The 17,787-nt window shown below is 53.7% G+C and overlaps 1 protein-coding gene across 1 annotated transcript in view; it reads left to right on the top strand.

Moving 5' to 3' along the window:
• VWA5B1 (von Willebrand factor A domain containing 5B1) overlaps positions 1-11,500 on the top strand; it is a 46,265-nt gene extending 34,765 nt beyond the window's left edge. Inside the window, exons 18-22 of the mRNA XM_066270238.1 lie at positions 328-459; positions 2,983-3,057; positions 3,661-3,730; positions 4,288-4,405; positions 5,778-11,500. Coding sequence (XP_066126335.1) covers positions 328-459; positions 2,983-3,057; positions 3,661-3,730; positions 4,288-4,405; positions 5,778-6,284 — 902 coding nt within the window. The 3' untranslated portion in view covers positions 6,285-11,500. The remainder of the gene's footprint in view (positions 1-327; positions 460-2,982; positions 3,058-3,660; positions 3,731-4,287; positions 4,406-5,777) is intronic.
• Positions 11,501-17,787: the final 6,287 nt, after the last annotated feature.

Below are 17,787 nucleotides of genomic sequence, written 5' to 3'. Positions count from 1 at the left end.
CCAGCCTTTTAAGAAAGTAGAAAACATTGCGGCACTCTGAATATGAACTCAGCAGTAGTAGTTACCTGGCAAGGTAGGTATTCTTATCCCCATTTTCCAGATACAGAAACTGAGGCTCAGAGTGGTCAGCACCCCTCTAAAAGATGGGTCTGGGGTTCAAACCCAGGTCATTCTGGCTCCAAAGCTTATGGCCTCACCTTGTAGAGTGCCTCCCTGTCTTTGGATCATTGATAAACGGAAGCCAGAATCATTCCTGCTGGCCTTGCAAAGGAGGCAAAGGACGGGCACAGTCGTGCCCACCTGACCCCCTCTCCTGTCTTCATGAAGGCACTGCATTGCGGATGGTCAGCTCTCGGGGCCTGACCCAGCAGTGGAGGAGCAGCGCTGCTGGCTTCGGACGGCCCCAGACCATGTTCGGGGAGGACTCAGCAGCAGGACCTGACACATTTCAGAACCTAAGTAAGAGCCACTTGGGGCGTGCCCTGGAGCCTGAGGTCCTGAGTCATGGCATCCTTGTGTCCAAGGGCCTGGGGGCCTCGCTCTAAGTCTGGACCCTAGGTCCTTGCAGGGTCAGGAAGGGGCCAGGCAGAGGGGTGCATGGCTCAAGAATGCCACTCTTAGATCCCTAACACAGCGTGACTGAGCAGCCACCATGGGCTCCCTGCCCGCTTGCCCACACCATCCCTTCACCTCTCCCCTTTGAAGGCCTGCCGACCCCTTTTGAAGGCTGCTCCCTGCCTCCAGGCACCAGATATCTGCAAACTTAATAAATAGGGGGAAAGTGAAGAGCAGAGAGGCAGGACTGCCTGTTTGGGGTCCAACCATCTGCTTTATTTAGGGTCCCCAAAAGCTTCCTTTCCGCCTTCACCTGATTTCATCGTGCCTGCAGCGTGGGTCCTAGAAGATCCGTGATTTGACTGTTTTGTGACTTTGCACTTATTCACTGGATGGCTTTCACTCTCTGCATCCTGAGTGTCTGCACATCTTTCTGTCCCTCTAAAGACAGCCTAACTGCTGCACTAGTCCTAACCCCTTTCTTCGTGCCCTCCTGTGTACAGTGGAGACCTCCTATCTTCTTCTGGGCACAGAGAGGAAGGACATTAGAGGTCCCACCTGGCCACAAGCCCAGATACCCAGATCATAAAGAAATTTTTTAATCTGAGGGACTAGAAAGGTCTCACAGGCACTGATGGGGTAAAAAAGGAACAGTGTGTGAGGGGGTAGAGAAGCTCTTTAGAATTAAAGAATTCTGCCAACCCTATGGGTCCTTCAAAGCCTCCAGAACTGGATAATCTGCTCTACCGCTGAGTCTCGCTGAGCCTCCAAGCTAGAGAAATTCCTTTCCTTTCTCCATAGCGCAGCTCCTGGTGGGCCACGGCTTCCATCAAAGTCACAGAGCTCTTCTTTCCAATTGTCCTCTGATTCAGACCCAAGTATCTATGACTTCTAGGCTATTATTCTATCCCAAGCCCTTTCCCTCCCCAAGGGTGAAAATAGCTGATACGTACTGAGAGTTTCCTGGGTGCTAGGCACTGTCCCAATTACCCATGACTCTTCACACTTATCCAAGGTGATTTCTTTTATTGTCCACATCAAGAGAGGAGAAAACTGAGGCTCAGAGAGGTTAAGTGACTTGCTCAAGATCACACAGCTGATACATGGTAGAGCCAAGACTTGAACCCACAGTGTCTGGCTCCAGAGCCCAGGAGGTTAACCACCATGCTATTTGCCTCCTGGCTGCCTCAGGCATTCGGTCACTAGTTCTCTCCCATGCTTCCCTGAACACCCAACGATAGACAGAGCTTCTTAGACCCCTTGGAGCTCATGATGGTCTCCTAGCGGACCAGAGGCTTAGATGACATATTTGTGCACGAAGCTTTTTCCATAATTTGTTTTACTCTTTTGTTGTTGTTGTTGTTGTTTGTATTTTTCTGAAGTTGGAAATGGGGAGGCAGTCAGACAGACTCCCGCATAAGCCCAACTGGGATCCACCTGGCACGCCCACCAGGGGGCGATGCTCTGCCCATCTGGGGCATTGCTCTGTTGCAACCGGAGCCATTCTAGTGCCTGAGGCAGAGGCCACAGAGCCATCCTCAGCGCCAGGGCCAACTTTGCTCCAATGGAGCCTCAGCTGCAGGAGGGGAAGAGAGAGAGAGGAAGGAGAGGGGAAGGGGTGGAGAAGCAGATGGGCACTTCTCCTGTGTGCCCTGGCTGGGAATCAAACCCAGGACTCCTGCATGCCAGGCCGATGCTTTATCACTGAGCCAACTGGCAAGGGCCTGTTTTACTCTTTTATAGTATATTGCTCATCACTCTCCATCTCTTGAAATGATAATCCAAGAATAATCACTCCAATTATACATTTTGAACAAACTATGGGGGTAAATTATTACCCCCATTTTTCAGATGGGAAAACTGAGGCTCAGAGCCCTCTGACAAGTCAGTTCCATGTTCTGGTGCCTCCTAGAGAGCTGGTATAAGCCCCTCCGCAATGAGGCATAGACCTGGTGCCTCATGCCCACCTCTCCCCCACCGCCAACTCCCACCCTCAGCCCCTGACCTGCTCCTGTTTCCCTGATGGATCTGTAGCTCAGGATTTTATTGAGCACTTACTATGAGCCAAGCACTAAGCACTATCTGTGTATTATCTCACTGAATCGTTACAACACTGTGAGCTAGATACTGTTATCCCTAATTCACAATCAAAACTTATGAAGGAAGTAACTTCGCCAGAGCCATGCAGCTAGTCAGTGTGGGAGCTGGGGCCGGGACCCAGGCATTCTGACTCTTATGATGGAGCAATGGTGTTAACTTTGCAAGATGAAGGTCCATCCAGGTAGGGATGGAACCCCTGACCTTGCTCTCCCAGCCCACCCACCCCTAGGTTCTGTGAATTTAGCCATCACTCTTTGGGGAGGGGGTGGAAGGTGAGAAAGCGAGAGCCAGGGGAGCCCAGGCCTCACTGGCTTCCCTCCATTGTAGATGTGGAGGAGAGCCCCGCTGCGCCCTGCAGAGAGACCACGTCCCCAAGCCGTGAGAAGCACACTGCTTCGGAAGGTAAGTGGACAGTCAGCCGGCTCCCTCCTTACTGAATATATGTGACAGTGACTGAGCCTTGGGCCCGGAGAGTGTCTTAGCCTAACAGTCCTCAGTCGGTCATTTATTCCTCTAAGCTCCCTGTGCAAGATAAATAGGAATACCCCCAATTTAAAGACCAGAAAACTGAGACTCAGAGAGGTAAGGTGACTTGCCCAAGGGCAAGTCAGTAACAGAGCCAGGCCTAGAATCGGGTCTCCCAACTCCTAGCTGAGAGGCCATTCCACTACCTCACTATGCCAAGAATCTTCTAGCAATGTGCCAGGAAGGAAATCAATGTCCCCACTCAGGGCCAAGGGGGGTTGTTGATATAAAGCCCTCACTACCCTCACGGGGGTCACCAGCCAAGGAAACTTGGAGGCCCGTTTCTTACACATAGAGCCATATACTTCGCCCCTCCCATACTGACCGGGTCAGAAAGCCCTGCAGCCTAATGTTCATCTCAGATCCTAGGGGTGCATCTCAGATCCCTGGTCCCCTCTGGACCTCGTTTCCCCAGCTGGGCAACGAGCAGTTGGACAAAGTCCTCTGTCAGGCAACAGCTGTCATTCTGTGGCTCTGCAGGTCCCCTGCTGAGCCTGGCCACCAGCACCCTTTCTTCCTTGAAGCCCTCTGAGACCCTGTTTGGAACCAGGTACGTGGGGTTTCCATTGGAGTCCACTCGACTGCCACACATTTTGCAGGGGCCATCCCTGGCTTGGAAGGCCAAAGGCAGGCCCAGCCTGACATTTAGACGGAAATGAACAATCCAAACTATGCCAAACCCCCCCCCAATCCAGAGATGTCACTGTCTTCTAGGTAACCCACTGCAGAGAAACTCTCCTCCTCCCACCCCCGTGTGGTTCATCTCCCACAATGTGGTCCCTTTGCAAATGTGACCCCCCGAGAGGGCCGGCATGAGACACCCTGGCCTCTAGGCTGAACAAAAACATGCTATCCAAAGAGACTCATAAAAAGAACACTAGCCTGGTCCTTGTCTAGGCTGCTGCTAACTCCCTGAGGGACTCAGGGGAAATGCACCCACTGGGCCTCAGTTTCCCCAGCTGGCAAAGGAGGAGATGAGAGAAACCATCTGTCAGGTCTCTTCTGGCCTGACTTTCAGAGGTTGCTGAGTGAGCGCTGGGTGGGAGGGCTGATCAGGGTCACCCCCAGAGTGGCTGTGGCCACTTTTCCCTGGCTCCACCCGCACAGGCTGAACCTCAAAAAGTCCAGGCTGCTGACTCAAGCGGCCAAGGGCTTCCTGAAGAAGCCGCTGACCAGGGCTCCAGAGTCAGTCCCAGGGAGCCAGAGCTTGGACTACATCCCACTGGTGAGTACCCCAGACCCTGCCACGCCACCCAGGGGCCTTCCTGTGAGCCCCCTGCCCTGCTCCATCTCGGGGAAGGGAAGGCCTAGAGCTTCCCACCCACAGTCAGCAAGGCAGAGGGGGTCGCATGAGTCTCCCCCCTCCCGTTGGGGTCTAGGAGTGTTGCTAGAAGCAGCGCCAGCATCGTGACAACTCTTTGCAATCTGCAACCTTTTAAAAACTTTATGGGAATTTTACATTCTGCTCCACCATCTATGTCTGTTTTTCTAAACATAAAAATAAGCTTTGAAATGATCTCAGGTGAGTAAAATTCACACCCCAGGGACATGCACCGGGTTTAGCAAGTGGCTCTGAGGAACAAGGGAGTGTGGTCCTGCCACATCTGGGGCCAGCGGGTCAAAGGGAGCAGAGGGTGCTAGAAGGAGGGACATGGTCTGAGCTTCCCCACATAGCTCCGGTCCCTGCACGCCCAAGTGCATGGTGCCTTTCCAACATCAGGGCAACGGAGCACTGTGCCCCTGTGCATTCAACAAGGCCTAGTTGAGCCAGGTGCAGTAGTTGCAGATCTGGACCCTGGGAGACAACCTTGAACTAGATAAGCATAGTCCTGAGCTCATGGCACTAGTGTCTAGTGGGGGCACAGACAAGAGCCAGGCTGTTCTGCTCCAGGGTGTTGTAACAGGAGAGGTCGGGTGTGCTGGGGCACTGAGGCGGCTGGAGCCTCCCCCCGTCCCCCCGCCCCAGCTTGCGGTCAGGGCGGAATGAAGCATGGCTTCCTAAAGACTGGGATGGTTAAGCCGAGACCTGAAGGGTAAGGCGTGCTGGCCGACAGCCTAGAGAGTGGAGAGAGGGAGCGGGAGCTAGAGACTGCAGTTCTTACTCTAAGGAAAAACTGAAGCCACTGAACTGATGGTCTCCAAAGATCTATGCCCCACAAAGGCCCCTCAGGCTGTAGGAAAGATGGAGGGGGAGGAAAGTAGAAGCAGGGACAACACGAGGAGGCTGAGGGTGGAATGCAGGGACGTTAGAGAGCAGACCTGCTAGGACTTGGAAACTCACTGGCGTGGAGGGGGGAAGAGGGAGGTGAGCGGCCCAGAGCCTGCCTGATGGCAGAGGGCGGTCCCAGGGGCCGAGGAGCCCCACCTGCCCAGAATGAGAGGCAGGCTGGGAGTGAAGGTGCTCCGCTGGGCTTGGAGAGTGGTCAGTCTGAAGTGCCCGTCGGACAAAGGACGGATGGGCTCAGCCAGGCTGGGCGGCCCGCAGACCCCCCAGGAAGGAGGGGAGAGCCGGGGGAGGTGAATGGTGGCCTATGAGGACCCAGACCTTTGTGCAGTCCGGGGCTCCACGGGCCCACTGAGGGGCTCCCCCCACACAGGTGTCTCTGCAGCTGGCCTCCGGAGCCTTCCTGTTTAACCAAGCCTTCTGTGAGGCCATCCACATCCCTATGGACAAGCTGAAGTGGACCTCGCCCTTCGCCTGCCACCGAGTGTCCCTCACAGCCCGCCAGCCCGAGTCTAAGACGCCCAGTCCCCAGCCCGGCACCAGCCCCTCACTGCGGCACCCGCCCGGTGACACCTTCTCAGAGGAGCCTGTGGCAGAGGACAAGCCGAGCGACGAGCTCGCGGCTGGGGTAGAACACACAGGGAAGCTGTGGGCCACGGTGGTGGCGCTGGCGTGGCTGGAGCACAGCTCGGCGTCCTACTTCGTGGAGTGGGAGCTGGTGGCCGCCAAGGCCAGCTCGTGGCTGGAGCAGCAGGAGGTGCCCGAGGGCCGCTCGCTGGGCGCGCTCACGGCCACTGCCCTGCAGCTGTTCGTGCTGCTGCGGCACTGGGATGAGAGCCTGGAGTTCAACATGCTCTGCTATAACCCCAACTACGTGTAGGGGGAAGGAAGCTGGCTGCGCAGGGAGGAGGGGACGGGCCAGTTCCGACCTGGCAGGGGGGACACTTGAAGCTGTAGCCAATATATCAGTTGCTAGGAAGAGCTCCGGACTGGCAGTCAGGAGGCCTGAATTCAATCCCAACTTTGCTAGCTGTGCAACTTAAGGCCAGACAGACCATGACCCTGATCTGGACCTCAGTTTCCCAACCTGTAAGACCAGTGGGTGAGGGGAGAGAGTTGGACGAGGTATCTAGAAGGTTCCCAGGTTCCTTCTGCCTGGACATGGGGGGCTGCTGTGGAGTTTACTGCCCCTGGGGATAGAGACGGAATACAACTTAAACCTGGGCTCCCTCCGGGGGAGGGTCACGTGGGCAATGCCCCCCTCCAATAAGAGGGTGGATGAGCCAATCTCCAAACTGCGAGTAACCAGACCTGCATGCTTTGCAGCTAGGCACGTGGTACAATCACTTCTGCCTGCTGCATTGTGGGATAGGCACTTGTCTCCATGGTGACAGCCCAAGACCCCTAAATCCCGCTTACAAACTGAGGAGAGAACCATCCTTCCCAACACTTTACAAAAGTGTCACCCAGGGCCTTTTCTTGTGGCTTGGAAGCCCTTCATATATTTTAGTATTGGTTTGCAGATTATTTGTGACTTCCTAGCTAAGAGGAGGTGACCAGGACAAGGGAGAGCCACCCTGCAAGCTGAGGTGTTAGAATTAAGCGGCCATCTGTGCAAAAATAGTCCCAAAAGAATAGATGTAGTCAAGGAAGTCAGTGGAGAAATCAGACGACATCTTGAATAATTTACACATTTTCAGGAGTTGCATAATGCAAACTCTATCGACTTGTGCTGAGGGGCTAGGGAGGCACCCTATGTCAGCTGCATTCTGGGACAGTGGGGTGCTGCCTAGTCAGGTCACACTGTGTGGGAGAGGGGCCTTCTTTGCAACAGAGAAGCATGCTTGGCTGCAGTGCATTTGGGGCAGCAACGTCAGGAGATGTGATTTATTCAATGAAATGAAAGACTCTTGGAAGAAGCTTCAGGAAGAGAGGCCCTGGGGACTTCCCTCTCTCAGGCCCACCTCATGATGCTGTGTGGTGACATCTAGGTTGCAGATGCAGATTCCCTCCTGGCTGCTGCCCGGTAACCTGTGCCCCACACACTCCCCTGGAGGTAGGTCTGGACCTCGCCAAGGCAGCCCACTGGCTTGGGATCCTATGCTGAACCCGCACAGCCCGCAACCGTGCCCCTCTCCAGGCCTTAATTTCGTCTCATTCAGTGGTCCCATCAGGCCCCACGGCCCTGGCACTAACTTCCCCCTTCCAAGAAATATGGAGGGTCCCATAGATCAAACTGGCCCGTGGAGGACCTGTGGACCCCAGCACAAGTCTCAGTCTGGAAGACTCAAGAAATGCTCAGTCTTCAGCAGGAGCTTAGGGAGAGAAGGGGCCTGCAGAACAGCCTCCAGGTCTGGAGGAAAGGCAGCCCCCACTGGGATGTGTACGCTGCCCCTGCAAGGACCCCCCTGCAGAGCCCTCCCTGACCTCCTCCTGAGCTATGACATCACCTCAGGGCCTCCCTCTGTACCAGTCCCTCTGAGGGGGACCCACCCCCAAGGGAGGGGACGGGGCTGGAGACTTAATATAAAAATCCCTTCAGCTGCTTGGCTGTTTCTGTTGTCACCCTCTGAGCAGGAGCCCGCCAGGCAGTCACCAACAGAGTGGCCACCAACACCCCAGATGGGACAGGATACCAGTGGGGGTGTTGGCTCAAAGTCAGTATCATCAGCAGGGATAAGGTCTCTAGGGTCTCTTGCTCAAGGCCTTGAGCAGGTGTGAGGACAGCCTTGTCATCTCCCTACACACACACACTTGCCAAATAACACTTCTGCAGCTGTGCAGCCAGCAGCGCTGGGGCTCTGGCTCTGGAGTAAGGAGGGAGGGGCATGGCATAACCTTTATGGTCCACCATTAATGGAAAGATTGTCAGGCTGACAGTTAAAACACCTCCAACTTGTTTAAGCAAATGGCATCTCCTCTCTGGGTGTCCTGGAGCTGGGGGTTTCCCCCCACTCTGACTTTCCCAGATTCTGTGTCTCTGAGCTATTTTCATATTAGTGACCATGGATTTGCTCTAATTATCTGGGGGACCTTGAACAAGTCACATGTGTTTTCTGGGCCTCTTTCCTCTTCTAACACAACCAGATTGGACTGGGCTGTCCAAACTTGATTCTAGGTCTCCAGGCTCAGTGTGGACAATGTCGAGAGGGAATGGGGGGAGGGGGGAACAGAGTGAGGATCAAGGTGACCCAGCATCTGCCCCTTGTGGAACAAGACATCTGGAAGTAGTATCCAAGAAGCCCAACAAGGCTGTGGGCACACCACCCCGCTTCTGCGAGAAACAGCTCAGACCCTGACCCAGTAGCAGCAGCTGGAACTCTGGACAACTTTGATGCACAAGCAAATTGCTGACCTCCGCACTCCCTGGCTGGCCTTGCCCAACACCCAAAGGTGCAGAGGAACAAATCTTCCTTGATTTCAAGTGACCCAAGGATGTCTGAACAAGAGACATTTTTTTAAAAACAAAAAGCTTCAGAGGCATTGCAATGGCAAACAGTCTCAGGAATGTGCCCCCAGGATTGCCAAACAGAGGACAGAAGGGACCAGCTTTAAAGAAAAGATAAGCATCTTGGGTAATTGGTGCCCACATTCAAACTAAAATGGTTCCAAAGGTTCTCAAGTAGATGAACCATTCATTGCTCCTGTGACTGAGATTAATTTGGCTTAATCTGGATTCTTTGTTAAACCAGGCCTTACTTTCTAATCATGCGCAGGGGACTTCACACCCTGCTGGCCAATGACACAGGAGAGTACAAATGCCTAAGGACGCTGTCCAACAAAGCTGGCCTTCAGTGGGAAAAAACAGTGATCGGAGAGCTAGGGGGCTTAAGAATCGATCCAAACTCCACCACCAGGGTGCTGTGTGACTTTCGGCAAGTCGCTTGCTTTCTCTGGGCCCCGGTTCATCTTTCATAGAATGAGGTTACACTAGATCAGCATTTCCAACACTGTTCCTTGGTTGATATGTGAACTAGCAATTCATAAGAAAATGCCTTGCAGGCAAGTATGTTGGGGAAAACAGGTTTCTTTAGGTCAGGATGACCTGGTCCCAATTATATGTAATTGTCTGTCTCTAATGAGGTGACTCAGAAGGTTGCTCTTCCCGGGTTATTCAGTCTAGAAAATGCAGGTCTAGACCTCCCTTAGGGTTCTTCAGGCCATGACATTCAAAAAGCTTCTGTTGGGAGCCTACTGTGTGCCAGGCACACCAGGGTAGCCTGGTGACCTTCTCAGATGGCGTTCGATCCTTGTGCAGCCTGACGAGGAGCATCTGAGGAACGTCTGCTCCACGAACTACTTCCACACCCCCTGGCATTCCACCGGCCAGATCCCCAACGTGTGGTCTTGCCACCTGTGCGTGTGGCCTCAGACCAGCACTGCTGAGGTGCCATTCACACTAAAGGCCGGCCCCCGAGCTCCCTGACAGCGATGGGGTGAGTAAGGCTGACCACAGCAGTGCGCGGTGCTCTGCAGCCAGAGTGACGGCAGCATGGGACCCGGGTGGGAGCTTCTGCTGGGGGCCTGTTAGTCAAGGTGGAGCAGGGGCATCCCTACAACAAAGCCTTCAAGGGCCCAACTTCCCACCGCACACAGAGGCGGCGTCCCCTCCCTGAGGGCCCTCAGCTGAGGAGGCCAGCTCCAGATCCGAGGAGAACAGGGCCCACGCGTCGGCAGACCGACACCGGGCTTGGGAAGAAGCAGCACTGGTTTGGGCGGCACCTGTGTCTTCCCAGCTGCCCCTGCCTGTGGACAGAGAGAATGATGTCTACTGTCCTCCGCTGCTGTGACTGGCGAACGGGATAGTGGTTCCAGACCAGCTGCTGGTGGGTTTTCACCTGTTCCTCGGCTGTTGAGAAAGCAAGGGTCTCTCCTCTTTCCAGCTGGTTCCCTTGGGACAGCTGTCAGAAAAGGCTTCTGGAAGTTTCTTCTCAATCCTGACTTGCCCCTGTTGGTCCCTACCCTTACTTGAAGGTGGTGTCTTCCTCTCTTGGCTACCGTTCCCCTTCTCTTCCTTGGCAGGGACTCCCATTGAGAGGAAAGGGGGAAAGGGGTCACCCCCAATCTGTGTGTGGCCCACCCCTGGCAACGGGCTGCCCTGCACCCCATCCTGGCTGGAAGCCGTGGACACTCAGGCACCTGCCATTGCCAGGTCCAAATGCTGCCTCTCACGATTTGCATATGGGAGCGTCTCCGAGTGGTCCCCAGACACAAGTGCATTCCACATCCTTAGTGCCCTGGGAAGGGGGCGAGAGGGGCATTGCTACCCCGGGAATGAGCTGTGTGCTCATTGCCTAGCGTATGGGAGATCTTCCCCCACTCCCCACCCTAGCAGGGACTAGAGAAATCAATGAAAAGGGAATGGGTGCGGTCGTGAGCCGTGCACGCTCCACGGGGCCGCTGTTAAAACAACCTGGACAGGGTGTGGGCAGCATTTTGCAGCTGGAGAATCTGATGAGCAGAGACCTGTCCTCAGATCAGGAGCTCAGCGGCAACCCTGGCCCCTGTGATGGAGCCCCCTGAGCCGCATGCTTGCCCGGCCCCCAGCCTGGTGACCTTAGTCTCTCAACAGCACTGTCTCCCAGGTTACCTGACAGAGTGGAATTTCTCCTGTTCATGCTGCAAACCTCCTTGGCCACAAGCCAGTGGTCTTGAGCTTACAACCGCTTCCCAAGGCAAAGCGCCTTGTCTCAATGTGGTCGACTGTGGTGACACACGCCGTGTAGTTTCACTCTTTGCCCAGGTGGCTTTGGCTCAAGTGGCATGGCTGGTGCTTGCCCCCCTTGGAGCCTCAAGTGCCTACAATGTGCTGCCCCGTCCCCTCACCTGCTCCCCCCGTAACGTCCCCATGGTGCCTGTGACACTTCTTGTTCTTGAAATACACATCGCCTTTTTGCCTGGTAGCCAGTTAGGTAGATAGACATCATGGAAGTCCTGGACATCCATCGTCTAATGTCCATCAATAATTAGCAAACCATGCCCCCAGGGGGATGTGTGTGTATCCTCAAAGGAATAGCTTATTTGTAAATGGTGGCTACTGTTCTTTTATAGGCTTTTAGCTCATAAAATCTGTTGAACCTGATGATATGACAAAATTATATCTGTGTCTGCTCTTTTGTTCTCGAAGCTAGTAGCTGTCATTCCAACTAGTGGTCCAATGACCACACTGCTTGCTGCGGTGTGGTCACTTCTGACTTGGTTTGGGATTCCCCAGGGTGACCGGCTATCCCAGTTCACCTGGGGCTGAGGCAGGTAGGGACTTTCCAGTGTCAAAACTAGGGCAAGCCAGGGAGAAATTGGGACAAGTTGGTTCCAGTAGTTCCCCCAGAAGCAGAGCCTGAGATAAGGCTTCAGTGCAAATTGTGGATTTGTGTGACCCCAGGAAACACTCACAAGCGAGTGAGGAAGTAGAATAGGGACAGGAATGACAACAGTAAAGCGGGTCACTACATGGGTGTGGACTTTCATCCCACTGGGAACTCTGGGAAGCAATGGGGGTGCACCAGCTCTACTCAGTCACTGGGTGAGGGTCACCCCAGCGCCATTCGTTCCCTGGCACTTCCGGCCTGCCACAAGCACCGGCCGAGCTGACCTCTGCAGTTAAAGAAAGCCGCCAGGCAGACATGCACGTACTGGCAGGTGTCCAGTCCATGGGCACAGCGGGGAAATGAGCAGAGGGGACGTGGCGAGGCCCGGAGAGCACCTGCTGCAATGTCTTTGCAGAGCTGCTTTGCACATTGCCAAATTTTATCAGAAGCCATTAGTGATCACACAACAGATTTGTGTGAAAATCATCACCAGTCACCACTTTGTCTTGGAACCACCATGCACTGATCCCAAAATCACACACAAGGCTCATTTGGAAATCCTTTAGCAGCTTACCTTGTTTCTGCAAAATCAATCATCGCTTTGCACCCTTCAGGGAGAACGGTTGACTAAAATAGGAATTCCTCACAGGCCAAAACCATTGCCGCAATGTGTTACCAACCCCTTATAGGAATCATTCAGGGAGCCAACAGGCTGAGGCTGAAAAGGTCACAGCGAAATATTGTTCACAGCCCTGGCCAGTTGGCTCAGTGGTACAGCATTGGCCCAGTGTGTGGATGTCCCAGGTTTGATTCCCAGTTAAGACACACAGGAGAAGCACTCATCTGCTTCTCCACTCCTCTCCCTCTCGCTTCTCTCTCTCTCTTCCCTTCTTAAAGCCGTGGTTCAATTAGACAGAGTTGGCTCCAGGTGCTGAAGATGGCTCCATGACCTCTGCCTCAGGCGCTAAGAAGAGCTCCATTCCTGAGCAATGGAACAACCCCCAGATAGGCAGAGTATCACCCCCCTAGTGAGCTTGCCGGGTGTATCCCAGTCAAGGCGCATGCAGGAGTCCGTCTCTGCCTCCCCTTCTCTCACTGAATAAAAAAAAAAAGAAAGAAAGAAAGAAAGACCACAGGCATGGCTCTCCTGGATGATCTTTGCTGGGTAATGGGCTTCCACTGAGATAGACAAGCCCTTTCTCTGACCCCCACCACAGTTCTAGGTTGTTGGGAAACATGAAGTCCCTTTAAGCACCTCCCTGACTTCTGTGAGCCAGGCACACCTCCACCTTTGTAAGAAACTCGCTTCTTTGTTCTTTTCTCCCATTCTGCATCTTGTGAAAGCCATTTATGTATGTGTGTGCTTCTCACCGGATGACAAGGGTCTCCTAGCCCCCTCACACTCTGAAAATCATGCTCAGAAACTCAGAGCCCTTGGGTTCTTTCTGCGAACTCTCTAGGAGAGAAGAGGTGGGCCCCGTGGTTTGGGTCTCGGGGTCTCCTGGACCCTCTGTCCTGTGGTTGCCAGTCCCCTCCTAGCCACTGCAGGCCCCCAGGAAACCTGGGCTCCTTTGGTTCAGTGAACCTCTATCCTGGCCAGAAATGGGGAGACGTGTGAAGCTGAGCCCGGCCCAGCTCCGCAGCTCTCCCGCGTCTATAAACAGTTGTCCTCATCCCCGTCTGAGCACCTCCGGAAATCTCCCAACCATGACAGCCAGAACACCCGCCCAAAGTCCAGCCACCCCAGATCCAGGGTTGGAGGAAGAAAGGGACACGTCCTCCATGATATAATGAGGCATAGAGTTGGTCCGAAGGTGGTGGGTTATTGTTAAGCTGATTAACATAATGAGGCATAGCTAATCTTCTGGGAGGTGTCCTCTCCTAAACTAGGGGTGGAGTGGGCCGGATACTCAGGATGGTGTCACTCCAGCTCCTAAGCCCTCGATATCTGGTGGAGAGTTGTCTATGATGGCTCCCTTAGCCACCCCAAGCAGAACTAACTACCCCTACACTACTCATAAGCTCCAAAATCCTCCAGGCTGCATATACGGATCTTCCCAGGCATTAACCCCGTTCCTGTCTATCCTTCCATCCTGGCTTCAACATCTGGGGCTTCCCTAGAACCGAAAACCAGGGGCTGTTTGCACAAATGCCCTCAGAGCCTGCAGTGCTGTTCTGATATTTTCCAGCAGATGGCGCTGTGGGTATGCTTGCCTTCCAGGCAGAGGGCCTGCTAAGACATTTGGGGAAAGAGCAGCAGGAATGAAGGGAGGTTTTAGAAGCTATTCCTGTCCCCTGTCAACAGTCTTTTTTCCCTGCTAAAAGTGGGTGATTCATGATGGTTAATTAGCCCACCAAAAGGCGGTGCTGGGCATGTATTCACCTGTGTGTCCAGACACCAGGCTAGCTCATCTGGGACTGGAAAGGAGAAGGTGACTACTACTTGGCCCTTTCCTGCTCTGCCCACCCCTCCTCTCCATCGTATTAGTGCACCCTCCTTCTCTAAACTTTGTGCAAGCCCACTTCTTCCAGGAAGACTTCCCCGGCCTCCTCTCAGCAGCAGCTTCTTACTGGGGCCCCCAATCATATGTGGAGCTCTCTCCCAGGGCAGAGATCCTATCACCTCCATCAGAGCAGGGGTTCCCAAAGAGGGCTCTGTCTCCTCCATCCCACTGTGCTAGGTAGCTGCTCCATTAACACCTGTTTTAGGACTCTGTCCACAGAGTGATCAGTTTGGGGACAGCCCTCTTCCCCACTCCCCCAAGGAGGGGGGTCTCAGATGCTCCCCAAAGTCTCGTGAGCTTTGCACACTGGGAAAGGGAAAGATGGTATTTAATCAGGCAAAAGATCAAAAGTTCAGGCAACAGATTTTTGGGCAAGAAAAACATGAAGGTAGCAGGTGAGACCTGTAAGAGATTGAAGCTACCGGACCCCCACGTCTGTACACCTTTGCTCCCCTCTGCGGGCCCTCTCCATCTGCACTGTCACCCAAGAGGTAGCCCTCATCACTGCTCACCTGAACAATACTTCAACCCTGCCCTGTTCTCCCTGCCTCCAACATGGCCCCTTTGAGTCCAACCTGCGCAATGAAGCCAGAGGAAGCGTCTGAAACACCTTCCGTGGCTCCCCACTGCCTGTGGAGGGAAAGTTCAAGCCCTCACCCTGACACTCAAGACCCTTCGCCATCTTGCTCACGTTGCTTCTGGTCTCATTTCTTCACCTCCTACATGTCACAGCTAAGGTTCATTCATTTAAGAACTGTGCATTGTGCTTCCTACTAAATGCTGGGCCCTGTTCTAGACTGGGAAGGAAGGAAGGAAGGAAGGAAGGAAGGAAGGAAGGAAGGAAGGAAGGAAGGAAGGAAGGGAGGGGAGGGGAGGGGAGGGGAGGGGAGGGGAGGGGAGGGGAGGGGAGGGGAGGGGAGGGGAGGGGAGGGGAGGGGAGGGGAGGGGAGGGGAGGGGAGGATAGAAGGAAAGAGAGAAAGAGAAAGAAGGAAGGAAGGAAGGAGGGAGGGAAGGAAGGAAGGGAAGGAAGGAAGGAAGGAAGGAAGGAAGGAAGGAAGGAAGGAAGGAAGGAAGGAAGGAAGGCCTGTGCCTATCTTAGCGTGCTAGGGCTGCCACATAACAAGGCACCGCAGACCAGGAGCTTAAACAGAAACGTACTATCTCACAGCTGTGGAGGTTGAAAGTCCAAGATCAGGAAGTGGGCAGGGTCAGTTCCTTCTGAGGGCTGTGAGGGCGGGTCTGTGCCAGGCCACTCGCCCAGCATCAGGTGGTCCCTTGGCTTATGACAGCATAACTGAAATCTTCACATGGCATTTTCCCAATATCTTTGTCTTCAAATTTCACCTTTTTGTAAGGATACCAATCATCGATTATAAGGACACCAGATCAGGTTAAAATGACCTCATTTTAATTTGATTATCTCTATAAAGATCTTATTTACCAAAATGGTCACATTCTGAGGTATTAAGAGTTAACCCTCAACAAATGAATTTGGCAGGAGACTCAAACCTATAACACTGCACTCATGGGGCTGATGTTCCAGTAGAAAGAAATAGACAAGAAACACAAAATCAAGCACATATATATTAGGACAGGAGGTGATACGGCAGAAAATTGAAGCAATGTCACAGGGAAAGGGGGTACCAGGATGAGAGGATGCTATTTATCCCAGGGCAAGTAGGGAAGACCACCCAACAAAGTGATATGGGAGCAAAGACTGGATTCTGACTGTTCCCCAAGCAAGCCATTCATGTCTTTGCTATGTTTTCTCTGCCCATGATGGATGTTTACCAAGCACAAACTTCTTCAGAGTTTAGTGTGGAGCCCACCTCCTCCAGGAAGCCTTCCCTGACCTGCAGCCCAGGGCAGGGCAGACTGGACCTCTCCCACAGCCCTTTGTGCTCTCGATAATGGCTGTTAGGAGCACTTTCGGTGGTATTTAAGGGCTATATGGCCATCAAATCAAACCAAGCTGAGAGCAGAGACTGGCCCTCAGCAGTGCTTGGAACATCTGGATACTCAGTAAATGTATGCCAAAGTGCAAGGTTAGAGGGTGACCCAATCATTCTATCTTTAGTGCAAATAAGCAGAAGTGACAATTTAGGAAGTCCTAAATATCAGACATGATTCTAAGATCTTTCCATTGATTCACCTCACTTGCTCCTCACAACTCTATGAAGTATTATTTCAGTGTTACAGATGAGGAAACTGAAGGTCAGAGGTATTGAGTAATCTGTTCAAGGTCCCCCAGCCAGAAACTGGTGGGGGCGGGATCTAAACCCAGGTCTGCCCCACTCTGGGGCCAGGTCTCTTAACTTCAAGACATTCATTCATTTGTTCATTCATTCATTCATTCCATCTGTGAATTCACCTGACATCTACTGGGTATGGGCACCCAGGCCAGGCAACTGGACCAAGTAAACAGAGGGTAGAGAAGGAGAGGGCAGGGGAGGGCAGGAGGGCAGGGGAGGGGAGGGGAGAGGAGGGAGAGGAGGAGAAGGCAGAAAGAATTTGTTCTTGAGTTTTCCATTTCCTTCCCTGTTAGAGAAAGAACAGCGTTGCCATGCTCAGCTGTGGGACAGCTGGTTCACTGTCCCCCTACGCACTAAGTCTCCTCCTCACCACACCATCCCCAGAAGGTAAATACAGCCCAACTCTTTGTGTCCTTCCCCAGGAAGACAGCCAGGGGCTAAAGACAGAAGAATCTCTGTGACAAATCCTCCTGCCGGCCCCTGTTCATCACATGCCGCTCCATGGGGCCCACAGGTGTTTGCATTTTCTCCACTGTCTTCCCCATTACCAACCTGCTCAGACTCCCACCCTGTGGAGGAAAAGCAGCAGTGGCCCTGGCCTGGGGAGCCAAGTCCCAGCTGCTGGTGCTGCGGACAGCCTCAAGAGGTCAGGGCTGGAAAGGGTGCTTAGAAACCTCCAGATGTCCACCCCGCCCCTATGTGACAGATAGGGATATTAGGCCCAGGGAGGCATAGGGCCTGGACCAAAGTCACGCAGGTCCCAAAACCCGCCCTCATTGCATCCAAAGATCCCATGTTAGAGCTACTCGAAGGTAATGTCTTCAGAAAGGCCCCTATGGACATACACACGTGTGGGTGAGGGTTAGGGCAGGGGACTTCAGAGGGGCAGTACCCACAAGCTAGACACTTAGTCTGCCGGCAGCTGGCTCCTAGGGCAGCAGAGTGCACTGGGAGCAAGAGCCGGAAGGAAGACTGGGGCAGCCGGAAACAAGCTCACTGCCCTCCCCTTTTTGTAGTGAAACCCAGATTCCCCGATGCTGAGATGGGAAGACAGGGCGGGGGAGACCTCCACACCTCCCTCCCAACAATCGTTCCGTAGACGGGTCATCGCAGGTGCACAGACTGTGTACTGTCAGGCAAGACCTTTCCCCTCTCCGGGCCTCTTCTTTCCCCACGTGTTAAATGGGGGTGGGGGCCTGGATAACGGCCAAGGTTCCCTCCAGCTCTGAGGCTAGAAAGTTTAACAACTTGATTCCAGAACATTCCAGGGTGAATGCAGATTGCTCCCACCCCACCATCCGCCCCATGAGGGGTGCTA

This window comes from Saccopteryx bilineata, chromosome 3, assembly GCF_036850765.1.
Source record: "Saccopteryx bilineata isolate mSacBil1 chromosome 3, mSacBil1_pri_phased_curated, whole genome shotgun sequence".
NCBI lineage: Eukaryota > Metazoa > Chordata > Mammalia > Chiroptera > Emballonuridae > Saccopteryx > Saccopteryx bilineata.
Note: the sequence above shows the minus strand (reverse complement) of the source record. Positions and strands in the feature narration are given on the sequence as shown.